Raw genomic sequence first — 15,144 nt, 5'->3', positions numbered from 1 at the left:
TTAGATAGGGATGGATTGTGTTTGATGAGAGCCATGAATAATACATTTGCTTAGAGATCTATAGTTCTGATGGAGAAGGTTGCAAACCAAAAATAGGGCAGAGAGAAAAACTGACTTTATATAGCTGCTAAGCCAGTTACGTGTGTGTAGCTGTATGTGTAACACCCTCAGGGGAAGCACAGCCCTAAAGCCCCACATACTTCCCACCAATCCGCCCTTTGCTCTGGCTGAGCTGGCCACCTGGGTCTCTTTCTCACCTCCCCACCCCCACTGCATCTCTGCCTGAAAGTCTGGGGGTCAGCCACCTCGGTGCCAGAAGCTGAGCGTCTCCTCCACTCCCCCATCCCCTCAGCTCTCTGGAAGACTAAAGTGGGGAGGGGGTGGCCACTCCCCCCAACTCCCAGGCAAATGCTGAGCACTCCCTTGGATCTCAGTCAAAGTGATAACTCTGAAAGACTTTGGCTTAAAAAGGCCAATGTTCCCCACTGCATCCTGTGCCATCTCCAGTTGTCCTGATCTATATCTGGCTACTGGACCCAGATGGCTCCGGAGGAGAAAGTGAGGCTGGTGACTTTGCATAGCTCAGCCTCATTTAAATCCAATTCATTTGCAAGTCATGGCACCATCTTCCTGATGTCATGATCCTCTCTGTGAAGGAAGGACAAACAACAATATGCATATGTATGCATATAGGAAGAAAAATAGTAGAGGAAATGCCCACATTTACATTCACATGAGAATACCCAGGAAGAGGGGCCTTAGACTTCTAAGAGACCTTAACACAAGGATGTAAATATAACTTTTAAGTATCATTGAAGTTTATTGGGATGTAAGCCACGAATAGACTATTCCAAGGGAAGGGTATGCCTTATTCAAAAGGAGCAATTCTTATTTTTTCATCTGTTTTCTTTAACAAGGAGAATAATGTTTGCTCTAAAAATGATTAATAAAAAATTGATTCCTGAGATAAGTAAGGACATAGTAAAAGATCATCTAGACCAGTGGAGTCAAACTCAAATAGAAAAGCATCTCTGAGGACTACATATTGACTCAGAAAATTGCAATTTGGAGCAGCTAGATGGCACAGTGGATAGAGAACCAGCCCTGAAATCAGGAGGACCTGAGTTCAAATTTGACCTCAGACCAAACACTTGACACTTACTAGCTATGTGACACTGAGCAAGTCACTTAATCCCAGTTGCCTTAAAGAAAAAAAGAAAATTACAAGTTAACATTATATATGTTGTATTGTACTTCAAAAAAAAATTTCCCAACTACATTTTAATTGGGTTCTGATCCTAAGTCTGGAGTTTTGTAGGCCCTGAGTTTGACACCTCTGATTTTAGACCCCTAAATGAAGTCCAATAACCAGCCCAGGTGATTTACATCTCTGGGAACTGAAAATAAACTGGCAGATATGATTGCTAATCCATGGTCAGAAATATTGGAAATGGGAGAAGTGCCATGATGGGAAAGGGAAAAAATATCCATTGACTAGTTAAGGATTAGCCACATCACTGTTACCTTTCTTTTAAAAAAAAGTAAAACAAACTCTTTAAAGAGATAGGCAAGGCAGGAGAGAGCTCTGAGTGTTAGCACTGTGAGTGGAGAAGAAAGCCAACATCAATTATCAGGAATTAAATTCCAGAGAGGCTCAGAGTCAGCAAGCTCAGCGGGCAGAGATACTGTACCAAGGGGAGCAGTATGAGAAAGGATTTTGGGGATGCTTCAGGGCCAAAAAGGTGAATTCCCTTGGCCACATATATTCCCTAAGCGTGTACCTTTCTACTAGTATATTCTGTATGTGTACCCACTCCTTCACTCTTTCCATGGACATGTTCTATATAGTTGTGGGAGAATGTCCCTTGGGTTTATGGAGGAATGATTTGTTACTATTTTTATGATGCCATTTCAGAAAATGCCTTTGCTCTGAGCTGTGTCTTCTAGCAGACTATTAAAAGTAAACAACATCGGTGTGGGCTCATGAATTACAGTTTTAGGACTCATGAAGTCCCTTGAATGCGGGGAAAGGAAGGAGGCAGTAATTCCACTGGGGACTCAATCTGCAAGTGTGAGTTTGGAAGTGACACACTGGAAATATTCTAGTACTGATCATTAGAGAGATAGTTGGTCAACGTCTAGAAAGGGAAGCCATGACTGCAAAGAGCCAGCATAGCTTCATCAAGAACAAGTGATACCAAACTGGCCTTTTTTTCCTGTTTTTGACAGCTACTACACAAATAGATTGGGTAAGGCTGTAGATAGTTGACCTAGGTTTTAGCAAGGCATTTCATTGATACAGTATTTCATAATGTTCTCATGGAGAAAATTGAATTACGTTAAGTAGTTGATATTACAGTTGTGAAACTGGATAAAATGGCTCATAGAACAGCATTAAACATTAATAGCATTGTATTCACTCCTGTATAGAAATCCACAACCTCGGGGTGAGTGGTGAAGAACAGTGGCTTGGGTGAGGATTGAGGAAAGGAGAAACATATGCTATATCATGGAGGGTCAATTTTCAAAATCACCCAGCCATAAGGAGGAATCCTATAACGAGTCCAGAAGGAGATCACAAGACTGACACAAAGGGAGGATACAATAACCACTGGAGACTTCAAATATTTTTCTTGTTCATTGTTTTTGACCAGCCTCCTGTTGAAGACAGCATGTGGTGGGGTAGCTTTTAGATATTGAACCCCACAAAGACTTTCACAGTCTTGCTGATGTCCCAGAGCCCCTCAGGGTACAAACTTACATAGAGTTTTAGGGGAATTGCTGCCTGGCACCAATAGGAGGCTGCTCTGTCATCCACAGGCATAGGGAAGGTATAGTCAGGACCTAGTATAATACGGGCATTTTCTAAATTGCCTAATAAGGAATGAGGGATAAGGGGCAGAGATATAGGGAACTTAACTGGCTCAGCGGATAGAGCACAACACCTGAAAGACCTGAGTTCAAATGTGGCCTCAGACACTTACTACCTGTGTGACCCTGGGCAAATCACTTAACCTCTCTTTGTTACCACATTCTATGTCAGTTCATATAAATCTTTCCATGTCTCTTTGAAATCATCTATTTCCTCACTTCTTACAGCCCAGTAGGATTCCATCACATTCATATACCATAACTCATTCAATCATTTATTAATGGGCTTAATTTCCAGTTTATTGTCACAAAAAAAGTTGCTATATTTTTGTACATATAGGACCTTTTCTTATTTCGTGTAGCTGGGTCAAAGGATGCACATTGTTTAGTAACTTTTTATGTATAATTCCAAATTGCTTTCCAGAACAGTTGTACCCTTTCACAGGTCCACCAAGAGATCATTGTGTTTTAATTTCCTTGGCTGGTTGGGCATAGATCAGTTATTCAATTAAAGGGCTTGATGTCATTCCATTTGCACACCTTGGGAAAGGACCCCCTTCAGTGGGCTTATCTATGAATGACAAATCGCTATTGGTTTTTTCAATTTGGCTGCTAAGCCAAAACACAGGGTGCCTACTTCCTGGGTTTATGTCGGACTTGATTTTCCATTGAATCTGACATCTTTAATCAAAGTTACCCTTATAGTCAATTTGATAGGCTAGAATGGTCCCATTGCAATTGTGACAGTCACTTAGATGCCACAACAACAGTCTTAGGCTGAAAATGCTGAAGGACACTCTCTTGGACCTTGCATGTAGGCATTCTGGTCCTATAGTCACTTGGGTTCTGGTGTCTAAGAGACTCAGAAAAGGTCTAGTTTCCCCACTTGGCCATGGGATGGTACTGGTTCATAAGACCTGTGGTTCTTCCCTGCTGCAAGCCCACAGGGAGAAGCCAGCCTTTGGCTGGGGGGTGAGGGGGTAAGGGAGTGAGATCAGAATAGAAAATATCTGGAGTGTGATTCCCTTCCCTACCTCAGAGGGAGATGGGTATAACAGGGTTGAGGGCCAGAGATTTCAGTCAAGCAGAGCACAAACCTTTCTTGGGTATAATCTCCTCCTCAGAGGTACTTGAAGGTTCCTTTGTAATCTGTTCTAAAGGGGACTCCCCTCCCCCTTCCTGTTTTCCTCATCTAGATCTTCCAGTTTTGCTCCACTATCCCAGCCTAATTATCCACTACATCTGCATTTCTTTACACTACTAAATAAGGTGTCCCCCCCCCCACTCCACATCCTACAGCCTGCTTCATCTTCCCCACTACAGGTATTAGTTCTTAAAGGAGCCTTTTCTGTTTAATCTGTTTTATCTGTTAGCAAAACATTACTATCTCTTTCTCCTCCCCCTCCTTTGGTTAAAGGGAAGTGGGGGGAGAGGGGCAGAGTTTAGAAGAGGGGAAAAGAGAAACTTCCCAGATCTGTAGGTCTGATGTCAAGGGACTCATAAATCTTATTGACAGCTACAAAAAAGTTATCACTTGAGTCAGACATGGGAATAGTACAAGTTCTGTCTCCATTTGCACTTTTCTGTGCAGCCAGCCTTTTTACACCACCATGAGGAACAGCCAAGGAATAGAATCCTCAACTCCCTTAAAACTTAATTTCTTGTGTCTGAACAACCCACTGCTCAGAATCTTGGGTAGTTCAACTGCTGAATGTCCTCATAATCTAAACTCCTGACCACTTGGACATTGCACCGAATGGGAAAAAACTTCCATCCCCAAGGGGTTAATTTCTTATTCTCAAACAACTCATTGCTTGAAATCCTGGGGCAGGGGGAAGGGGGTGTCCCAAGAACACTTTGACCCACTCAACACCCTCGTATCATTCTTCTGAGTGACCAGTCATTCCAGTCCTCAGGTAAGATTCCCATCACTGTAGCATTGCCCTTCCTGAGGAACCCTTCCCTTCCTCCCCGCCCTCCCCAAAAGGCTACCTGGCTATTTGTGCTCTTCATATCTGACTTCTGGCAACAATCTGTAGTGCAGGAGAGTTTGGGCAAAGAACAGCAAAGCCACACAGGAAGAGTACTTAACAAAAATATCTAACAAAACAAAACTCACAGGGGAGAACAGATGCCAGCAAGGATCAATCTCAGTGTGTGCCCCCTTTGCCCAGGTTTCCTTCCAATGGTAGCTTCTAGGTGCGGAATCTTGCAATGCCTTTCTCACTCTGAGCTAACTCCCAGAGCCCCTTGGCTCATAAACTGTATAGACAAACTTACATAGAAGACTGCCCTGTCCTCCATGGGAGAGTGTAGTTAGGATCAGTGAAATGAGGGTATTTTCCAAATTGAATAGCAAGAAGTGAGGATCAAGGGGCAGCAAGGTAGGGAATATAATTCTAACTTTGCCAATCCACAAGAAGCTGAGAGATGGTTAGGGAATACCCAAGCTTCTTGGCTTACGAGACTTGTCATACATGCATCTAGAGGGGTTGGAGCCATACTAGTAAAACCGGTTTTTACCTGCTCACAGTGGACTATTACCCAGGGATGCAACGTAGCCCTAACAAGGGATGTCAAAGATGTATCTGTCAGCAGTCTTGCAAATATAACCAAAAGGCTTTAGAATGAAGAGAAAAAGGGAAGAAATTTGCTTATGAATAAACAAGCAAGATACCATAGAAAATAGCAACTAAAATAGTGAAAGAATAACAGTAGAAAAGGCCAGTAATTCACAAAAGATAAAATCCAAGAAAGGAATCATCAATAAAACCCATGGCCTCAGATATCTATACAAAAATGTACAAATATTGGTAATAAGTAGGAAGAACCAGAGGTTCTAACAGAAGAAGTCAAATTTAACCTCGTATGTATCACTGAGATTTATAAGAATGAGATTTGGTGTCTGGAATACAACTCTAGAAGGGTATACCTTATTTACAAGAAATAGAATGTGTAACAGAGAGTCACGGAATATCATTGTATATTAAGTCTGCCAGGTCTGGAAAGGAAGGGAGGGGCCTTGCCTCTTGGGCTGGCCATTTCATTATGCTCCAACCACCCTCCCCAGACTATTACAACTTTATACTGGCTGCTAAATATTTAATATCAATCACAGTCACCTTTCCACTAAGGAGTAGCTTTAATTTTGAGATTGAGATTTAAAAAATAGTTTTTTGTGGGGGGAGGGAGGGAATGTTGGTTTCTATTAGATGTAAAGTGTTTACATCAAAACTATCTCCATAAATACAGTCCTGGGTTGTATTTTCAAATTACAGGGACCTTATGACTGGTCCAGAGTATAAAATTTATTTAAAATTAACTCAAGTGAATATTCACTTCTAACTCTCCTTAAATGACAGACAAGAGGTTCTAGTAACAGCATAATTCTTTATTTACTAGCCAAAACAATCCTAATTACATCAAAGCTTGGAAATAAAACTGTTTGCAGGTAGTCAGTCACTGATAACAGACCACAGTAAGGAAGAGAAGAAGAAAAAAGCAAGAAAGTTTGGTTGGAGAGTTTGCTCATTGAACTGAGCTGGTTCATTTATAACAGCTAATTCCTGTCCCATATGAAGATGGAATTTCTTTACTCGGCCTTCTCATAGACTCTGTGGCAAGTCACATTGTTCATAACACAGTCCTGGGGGGAAAAAAGAGTAGAGATTAGAACAGATTAGTGTTAATAACATCTTGGTTCAGGAGTATGAGGAAGTGTAGAACAGAATGTCATATGCTTTGAAAACTTATCATGGCATCAAAGATCTAGAGCAATCCAGCAAGAATGGTTTCTGGGCAAGCCCATGACAGTAGAGGGTAAACCCATGACATTTTGGAACCTTAGGACCTTAGAGTTGGATAGGTCCATAGAAATCTATTTAATGACTTCATTTTACCACTGAAGAAATTGAGATCCAGGTAGGGAGAGTTTTTCTGAAGGTTCCATGGCTAATGATATAACTATTCCACAGGGTTGTTGGAAGGAAGGCATTTTGTAAACTGTGAAGCAGTATGTAAGTGTGGGCTATTCATGAAAGGCAGAGTTGGAAAGGACCCAGGCAAGAATGTGTAGCTTACTCAATATCAACTTACTGTCACCACCAAGGAAGACAATGCTCATGCTTAGAGGCCCACCTTTGTCTACGAGCAATAAGCTGTATAAGCAGAGAGTGTCAATTTGGAGACAGTAGATCCAGATTCAAAGCAAGGCTAGGGTTTACATCTTGGACAAGTCATTTGTATTGGGGGCTTTGGTATCTCTGCTGCTGGGCATGGTTCTATTTACTTTCAGTGACATGGTCCAATTTATGTAGACTAGAGATAAAGGAGGAATCTAAGAGACATGGGAGGCTTTTGACTTACCACCAATAGCTTTCCATCTTCTACTTTTCTTGTTATTGTGCTTTCCTTCCCATCCCATGCCTGTAGCTGGATCAATGTATCATTGTCAAGGGTACAAAGAGTCTAGAGAAAAATAAAATTTCCAGATTGTATTGCCAAGCAAAATTTCCTAATATGAGTGTTCACTTGACTGAGACCTTTGATAGAAGACTATTTCTATATTTGCAGCTACTTCCCTCATGAAATTTTATTTGTTATGATTATACTCTAATACTCTAATATACTCTATATACTCTAATATACTCTAAAACTTTAAGAGATATTTTACACAGAACTTAAAATATCATATTGGAATATTTCAGCCTTCAAGCTTCCTAGACTATTTTTGTAAATGAAGTTTAGTTGTAGGAGTTGATGTTTACAAGTTTCTTACTTCAAGATCAATAAGGAAAACATATATGTCCTTTTAATTTGGTTCTTGACTAAAAACAGTAGAAATTTTAACAAGGAATTAAACTATTTTTATGGAAGTTACCTCAGCTGTAACAAAGGACAAAATGTCATTACTGACCTGAGTTTTCCTGCCATCAGCTGTGGTTTCATCAAACTTCTCACCAAGTTTAAAAGAGAATTGTGTAGTTTTTATGGTACTTTCGGTCTTAATGGTAATTACATCCCCATTTTCAGAGATATAAACATCTGGTTTGGCCATTCCGGCCATTTTCCTCAGGGCCATCCCCACTCCTGCCAAAGAAAGTTACAAAATGTTAAGCCACATAAAGACTGATGAAAGAAGTCACTAATTTGTAGTATTACATTCAAAATAAACAGTCCAATTGAGTTTAGTCCACAAGACGTAGGAGGAAAAAAAGATTATTAAAGCTGATTTACTCAAAACAACTCATTTATGACACTTAGTGGAAGTTAAATTAAATAATCAAGCTTAGAAACCTCCAGAGCTTATTCATGCTTCTCCGCACCGTTTGCTGTGACTCAGCTAGCATTCTTCCTTCTTAGTCAATACTATTGATCAAGACAGGAAAGTTATTTAAAGATGTTCCAATAAGATCATTTGGTAAGTCATATTATACTTCCAATTTCCAAAGGTAAGATTTCAAGTAACAAGGTTTTAAAATAATAATAGAGGAATTTCAAACATACTTGCCTTCTCTGCCACCACCACTATCCCCTAACACACAAAAAGGGAGTGAGCACTTAGGATCATAGCATCATAGATCTGGAAAGACCCTCAAAGGTAATGTAGTTTGATACACTCATTTTGCAGATGAATAAGTTCAAGGCCAAAAGAGGTTAAGTGACTTGCCTGTGCTCACACATAAAATAAGTGATGGAGCCAAGATCTGAACCCTAGTCCTCTGAAAATCTACTACTGAAAAAAAAAAAAGAACCGATTTGCAAAATTACCTAATTACCAATGAAGCCACACTTTTGGGGACTTGTATTACTAACTAGACTCAAAATGAAAAAGCACTACTTAATCTTAATCTTACTACCATACTGTAGTTTTTAAAGATCTGTTAGATACAAGTATGTAGTAAGTGATATTTTATCTGCATACTTACCTTTGATGTCAGAATCATTTTTAATATTGGAATGGGACTCATTTTATAGATGTAAACAAGCCAAGATAAAATTAATGCTTAATGAAAGATCTGGATTTTTTTAATCCCAATACGATGTTCTTAACTACTACCGATTCATCTATGGTTAAAACTCTCAGGTAACAAAATAAAGTGTTTGAATTTCAGCAAGTCCAACTGCCCAGAGATGCTAGCTCTGCATCCCAAAGAATTCTTCCTCACCCAAGCACCGCAGTGCAGAGAGAGAACACAACAATCAGTTCTGTGCCTTCTGAAATGGACCTGGTCCACTTGCCTTCAGGAGAAAAGAGACTATTAAGAGTTTGGGGTTTGGGTTTTGTTTTAGGCTTTTTGTTGCTGTTGTTGTTTGGCCGTTAGTATAAGCAAGAAATTCTACAGCCTCCTTGAAGTCATTCTAAGAAGTTTAATAACAGCAAGTTTAACTTAGTTTTCAACTCTTTTACCCTTAATGTAGATAAAAGACAGCAGTCACCAGACAACTTTGACAGTCTGTCACAACTGCTCCAATTTTCTTCAACTACTACTGAACCCTAATAACCAAGACTAAAGGAATCAATATTATTGACATGAGAAACATTGACCAAAAAAAAAGCAAACACTATTGGAAGGAAGCAGGAATTACTTTTAATGCTGTTGTTGTGGTTGTTGCTATTTGGGGAGTGGAAGGGAGAACCAGAAGAGTGGTAAGTTCAACTCCCAGGGCAGTACTGATTTGGAGTGTTCATCTAATTCAGTGACTGATATATTTGTTTCACAGTGAAGACTGGCTTGTTAGATCCTTAAGATCAAATACTGTATTTCAATCTTCTTTACATCCCCATGCAGATCTTGATATGGTGCTTTGCCTATTGCAGGTACTAAATAAACGTCTCATGTGACTAGAATAGCAAAAAGAGACTTCTATTTCCTTCACAAGCAGTGCAGAGGAAAGATCAAAGGGCTAGGAGTACAGATGTAGATCTGGAAGGGACCTTAGAAGTCAGCTAGTCCAACCTCCTCATTTTACACAAGGGGAAACTGATCTGAGAAATAAAGTGAAGACTTGCCCAAGGTTACATATTCACAAGCGGCGAGGACTCAAAATCAGGTTCTCTGAATCCAGCCCCCGGTGTCAAGATATACGAGTTTTAGTCCTGGCCCACTCATCACATAACTTTAGTTGGGCAAGGTGCCTCTCTGGACCTCAGTTTACTTAGCTGTACAACAAGAAGGTTGAACTGGTTGATCTGTAAGAGGCGCACCAGATCTAGTTCTTTAGAACTTCCCAGCTGCAAAGATAAAGGAAAAAGGGTACGTGCTCTCTATTGCAAGGCACTGGCCATTCCCCAGACAGACTGATTTTTTGGAGAAAGTCAAAAGAATGAATTTCCAAATGCAGAACTGCAACTGCCAAGCATTAGGTCAGTAAACAAAGGAACGCCCAGTAGATTCAGGTCGTCCAAGCCTGTTAAGTAGGGTTGCCAGCCTAATTTTCCCACTTCTCCAACCCCCGCCCCCTCCACGGCAAAACCTATCCCCAGAAAGGAGAACGCACTAGCGCCATACCCCGTGAGCTCTCTCCCCTCCCACTGGGCAGGATGCTCTTACAAAGGCAGGTGTTATGGCCCTCATGGCTTCCAGGAGCTTTAAGGAGAGAAGCTCATAAATGAATGAAAGCGCAAGAGCTGCCGCTGCTTCCCCAAACCGCCAATCCCTGAGCAGGGTAGCACCGTGCCTCCCTGAGAGAGGGCACGCCAGGGTCCTTCCCTGAGGCCCACTAAAGCAAGGTTCCCGAAGGAGACATGGATTCAGCTAAGACAACTCGGCCGTCCATGAACAAAAGGGGCAGTGATGGGGAGAGCCAAGGGAAAATTAAGAGGAGGGAGAAGCAGGCCACAAACGCAGAGGGGAAAGAAAAAGAGGAGGTGGTGGAGGTGCTAGAGCTTGCTAATTCTGCAGCCTCAGCTCCCTCCCAAAGCCCAGACCCTGCCAGGCCCGCCACGCGGCCCCAGGGGCGCGCTGGGCGCCGGCTCAGCATCTCTCCTCCAGATCCCTGGGCCAAGGCCAGACAGAGGTGCCAGACACATCTGTATGCAGGCGGCGCGCGCGCCCTTCTCCCAGAATCAAGAAAGCATGCCTCACCCACTTCCTTCATGTACTCATCAAATCCTTTACTTTCCACGAGGCGCCATTTGCCCAGCAGCTGCTTGGGAAAGGTCATGGTGAATTCTGGCGAGAAGAGGAGGTAAGAAACCCTGAGAAGAGCAGAGCGTTCCGCTGAGAGGTAGAGGACCAGCGTGGGGACGGCCCCGGCTCGGTGCCTCCCATATATAGAGATCTGGCCATGTGAGGAGGTGGGTTGGACCAATGAGAGCAGAGGAAGCCCGGCCTCTTTCCATTCCCCCACTCCCCCCCACCTCCACCCCCCTCAATTTTCCTAGTGGGTTAAGAGTTGTGAATGGGCTTCACCTGCCAAGAGCCTCCCTGAGCGGGGGGGGGGGGGGGGGACTCCCATAAGCTCTCACCTCAAGTTAGGACACGCAGCCACCCCTCCCAAAGCACTTCGCACCCCTGCCCTACCCTGCCTCTGTCCAGGCTCCTATTGCCTGGCTCCTCAGCCTTTTTTCCCTTAACTACTCTAAGAAACCATAGACAAGAAACTGGAGCGGGGAAAGGGAAAGGGTCCTCTCCCTTTTCTTTTTGGGTGTGGATGTGTGTGTGGGGTGTGTGTGTGTGTGTGTGTGTGTGCTCAAACCCTCCGATCTGGTGTGGATTCCAACTAAAAATCTCCAGGATGTTCGCTTGCAATTCACCTAAGAGGCCAAGCAAGCACATTTGCTCGAACAGTGAAAAGTGCTGAACAAATATTTGTTAAATCATAAGCAGCTCCAATTGGCACTGCCTTCTTGCTGCCGGCCCTAGCCGCCTCCCCTCAATGCTTCCACTACTTCACTTTCCTCGGGAAGGGACCTGAGCCCACCCCCATTTTCTTACTAATAATAATAGCTGTCATTTGTATAAATCACTTCAAGTTTTACAGTGCACTTTACATACCTGCCTGGCAACTTTCTCCTCCTGAGGACTCTGGTTTTTCCAGGATCTGAATACCTATTTCAGCCTGACAACCAACCCCTTCTTCCCTGGTCACAGGCAGAAACGGAGACATTTAAGAGATCTATTCTCGTTCTAAATGTGATTTCGTTATCTGTAAACGAGATGAGCAAAATAAACATAGGTTGGAACTGAAATTTCGTTATCTACCACAGGAAGGAAGCCCAGTTGTGGTCTAGGGAAACTGGAAAATGAGATGGGGGGACGGGGTGGGGGTCTAGATCTGCTACTTCAGTGGTATAAAGAAACTCCCTGGGTAAGGAAGCGCAGTCTACCACTGCGGGTTCTCTGAAACTTAGTTTTAGAGTACTGTCTAGAACACTGAGACATTCAATGACTGTTCCAGGATCATGCAGCTAGTACATGTCAGAGATGAAACTCGAATCCAGGTCTTTCGGCTCTCCAGAGACCAGCTCTTTATCCCTTACATCACTATTGCCAGTTGCTGCTGTGCTTGCTGCATTTTCCCATTTGTGGATGTTATGAGCTTCTACAGTTTGGTATAATACTTCTCAGTCTTTCCTCAAAATGGACTGCAAATCAAGTTTGTCCTACTTAAACCAGGGACATAATTACATTGGGGCATTTGGGACTATTGCCCCTTTTGGGGTTATCTTGTTGTTTGTCCTTCCTTTTCGAAGAGGACCATGACATCAGGAAGGTGATGCCATGACTTGCAAGTGAATTGGATTTGAGGGAGGGAGGGCTGTGCAAAGTCACCAGCCTCACTCTCCTCCTGAGCCATCTGGGTCCAATGGCAAGATATTCGCTCCATACCTCCAGTCAGAGGATTTAGTGTCTATTGTTTGCTCTGGAGTTTTTCGGAGTAGCTACATCCGTCATTTTCAGACAGATGCCAAGGACCTCTTATGTTGAATCTAAGTAGGGGAAATTGAAGAAGACACTGTATGCAGTCAGGCAAATGCTCCCTTAATTACTGGCCAGCCAGAAAGGCATAGCAACCAATTACAAATACATCTGAGAAGCATGATAATGTGTAACAATTCAGGCAACCACTGACATAAATAAAGAGGGAATGGTTCCCTTCACCTATATTTTAATGTGCCCCATAACTATTTCAGAGGTCCTATGATTTCAAGAGACCAAATGTAACCTTGATTCTGGTAATAACTCGTTCTGTTTTGACTCTCTCTCTCTCTCTCTCTCTTTTTCGCTCTCTCATTATTTAACCTCTCTGTGAATTATTTTCCTCCATTTTAAAAGGAAAAGACTAAGTTAATTATATCTAAGATCCTTCCTTGTTCTAATTTTGGGGTTATCATGAGAAAAGCTTTGGAAATGAATACAAAGGTTCTCAGTTTAAATCTGAACAATGCCACATAACTACATGATCCTAGGCAAGTTATCTGACCTCGGTGGGCCTCAATGTCCTTATCTATAAAACGAGGGACTGGATTAGATGACCTCTGAGATCTCTCCAGGCCTAAATCCGTGATTTTGTGATTCTGTTAAAAAAAATTGATTATAGTAATATACTTCCCAAAATGTAAAAGAGAATGAAAATACTCTATTTCCACCTAGTGGTGAGAATATAATATTTATTTTGCATATTCATATTCAATGTACTAATATCAATGATTTCTCAATTACATACATAAGTTGATTGTGTGCAATATCTTTACTTATATAACTGTAAATTTGACAAATAGTTATTAAATACCTCCTGTGGTCAGAACATTGTGCTGGAGGAGGTTGAAGGCTGAGATGAGATGTATCGGGCTAGTAGGAGGATATACACACATATATAGTGAATATAAAATATCTACATAAATACACACCATATAGAATATATATACATACATACACATATGTATATACACATATAATGAATGTGATTGCTGAACCACTATCAGTGATCTTTGAGAGGTCAAGAGGAATAGAAGTGTATCACAGTAAGCACTAAATGAGAATCAACAAAAACAGGTCATAGCAAGCTAATTTTTTTACCTTTTTTGAGTAAGTTACTAGACTAGAACAAGGGGGTGCTATAAATGTAATTTACCTCAATTTTAGCAAAATATTGGACAAAGCCTCTCATGCTAACCTTGTGGACAAGACAGGAAAATATGGACTAAATATTATTAAGGAGAGATGAATTTGAATCTGGTCTAATGGCTTGTGTGTATGCACATGCATACATACATACATTTATAGCCTTCATCTCTTTCCTGAGCTTCAGAACCATATCACCAATTATATGTTGGACATCTCTTCCTGGATATACCATAGACATCTCTGACTCAACATGCCCAAACAGAACTCTTTACCTTTCGCTTAAACCCATAGCTCTTCCTAACTTCCATCTTCATGTTGAAGGCATGTCCTTTCACACAGGTTCACAACCTTGTCATCAACTGACTCTTCCCTCTCCCCATGCTCCATCTCCAATCACTTGACAAGGAGATTCTAACTCTATATCTTTCACATCCATTCCCTTCTCTCCACTCACACAAAATGTTTAAAAAATGAATGATCTATGTGCAGATAATAGAACATATGCTATGCATAGTTGATGGCAGAGGGTGGAATAAATCCTTTGATCACCTTGCCAAGCTTATGAGAAACACCCTTAATTTCCATAATTAGTACAATTTTCACTTTTCGCATGTTCCTCTCAAATTACATACAGCTTTCTTATATCCAAAGTGCACTGGGCTTGGGATTATAAGAGTGGGTAACCTGAGTTTACTTAAGCTTCAGTTTCCTCATCCATACAATGAAGGTGAGAGTCATTACTTGCTTTACCTATCTTATAGGCTTACTGTAAGGATCAAATCAGAGAATGTATAGAAAATAGTAAATAAATATGTTATTGATATTGTTAAAAACTAAAGTGGAAAGCCACAGAAACTGAACAAGTATACAATAGCAAATTTAAAAAAAGAAAAGGTCAGGACTAATTCAACAAGAACCAATGGTTTCTTCTCTGTCTGCTTCTAGAAAGAGATGATTGGTAGGGGGAAGAACTTAGAAGAACCTGTTAAATTTGACTTTTTCCTCTAAAGCACTTCTCTGACCCTTTTCTCTTCTGGTGTGTTTTACAGTAGACTTACTTTGAATTCCTGGCTTACACCCAGACCTAATGGAAGGGTGGGAGTGGTGCCCTGTTTGAAAGTAATACACAGAATTTAGGCAATAAAATCACAGAAGGTACAAAGGTCACCCACCTCTTGTCCACACTTTGTAAGAAAAAATT

The 15,144-nt window shown here is 41.4% G+C and overlaps 1 protein-coding gene across 1 annotated transcript; it reads right to left on the bottom strand.

Moving 5' to 3' along the window:
- Positions 1 to 6,241: 6,241 nt before the first annotated feature.
- On the bottom strand, positions 6,242 to 12,390 carry LOC114054041 (fatty acid-binding protein 5-like). Its single transcript, XM_027877104.1, has 6 exons — positions 12,356 to 12,390; positions 11,871 to 11,956; positions 10,959 to 11,243; positions 7,787 to 7,959; positions 7,237 to 7,338; positions 6,242 to 6,517 (listed from the first exon to the last, which is right to left on the bottom strand). The coding sequence occupies exons 1-6, from the start codon at positions 12,388 to 12,390 to the stop codon at positions 6,464 to 6,466; spliced, it is 735 nt and encodes a 244-aa protein (XP_027732905.1). The 3' UTR covers positions 6,242 to 6,463.
- Positions 12,391 to 15,144: the final 2,754 nt, after the last annotated feature.

Source organism: Vombatus ursinus, unplaced genomic scaffold, assembly GCF_900497805.2.
Source record: "Vombatus ursinus unplaced genomic scaffold, bare-nosed wombat genome assembly UNPS02014812.1, whole genome shotgun sequence".
Lineage (NCBI taxonomy): Eukaryota > Metazoa > Chordata > Mammalia > Diprotodontia > Vombatidae > Vombatus > Vombatus ursinus.
Note: the sequence above shows the minus strand (reverse complement) of the source record. Positions and strands in the feature narration are given on the sequence as shown.

Coding starts and splice junctions, on each gene's coding strand:
- LOC114054041 (XM_027877104.1), bottom strand. CDS start 12,390: ATGCAGCAAGCACAGCAGCAACTGGCAATAGTGAT. Junction 11,957..12,355: donor CAGCAACTGGCAATAGTGAT/GTAAGGGATAAA, acceptor GCCTGTGACCAG/GGAAGAAGGGGTTGGTTGTC. Junction 11,244..11,870: donor AGGAGAAAGTTGCCAGGCAG/GTATGTAAAGTG, acceptor AGGAAAATTGAG/GGGGGTGGAGGTGGGGGGGA.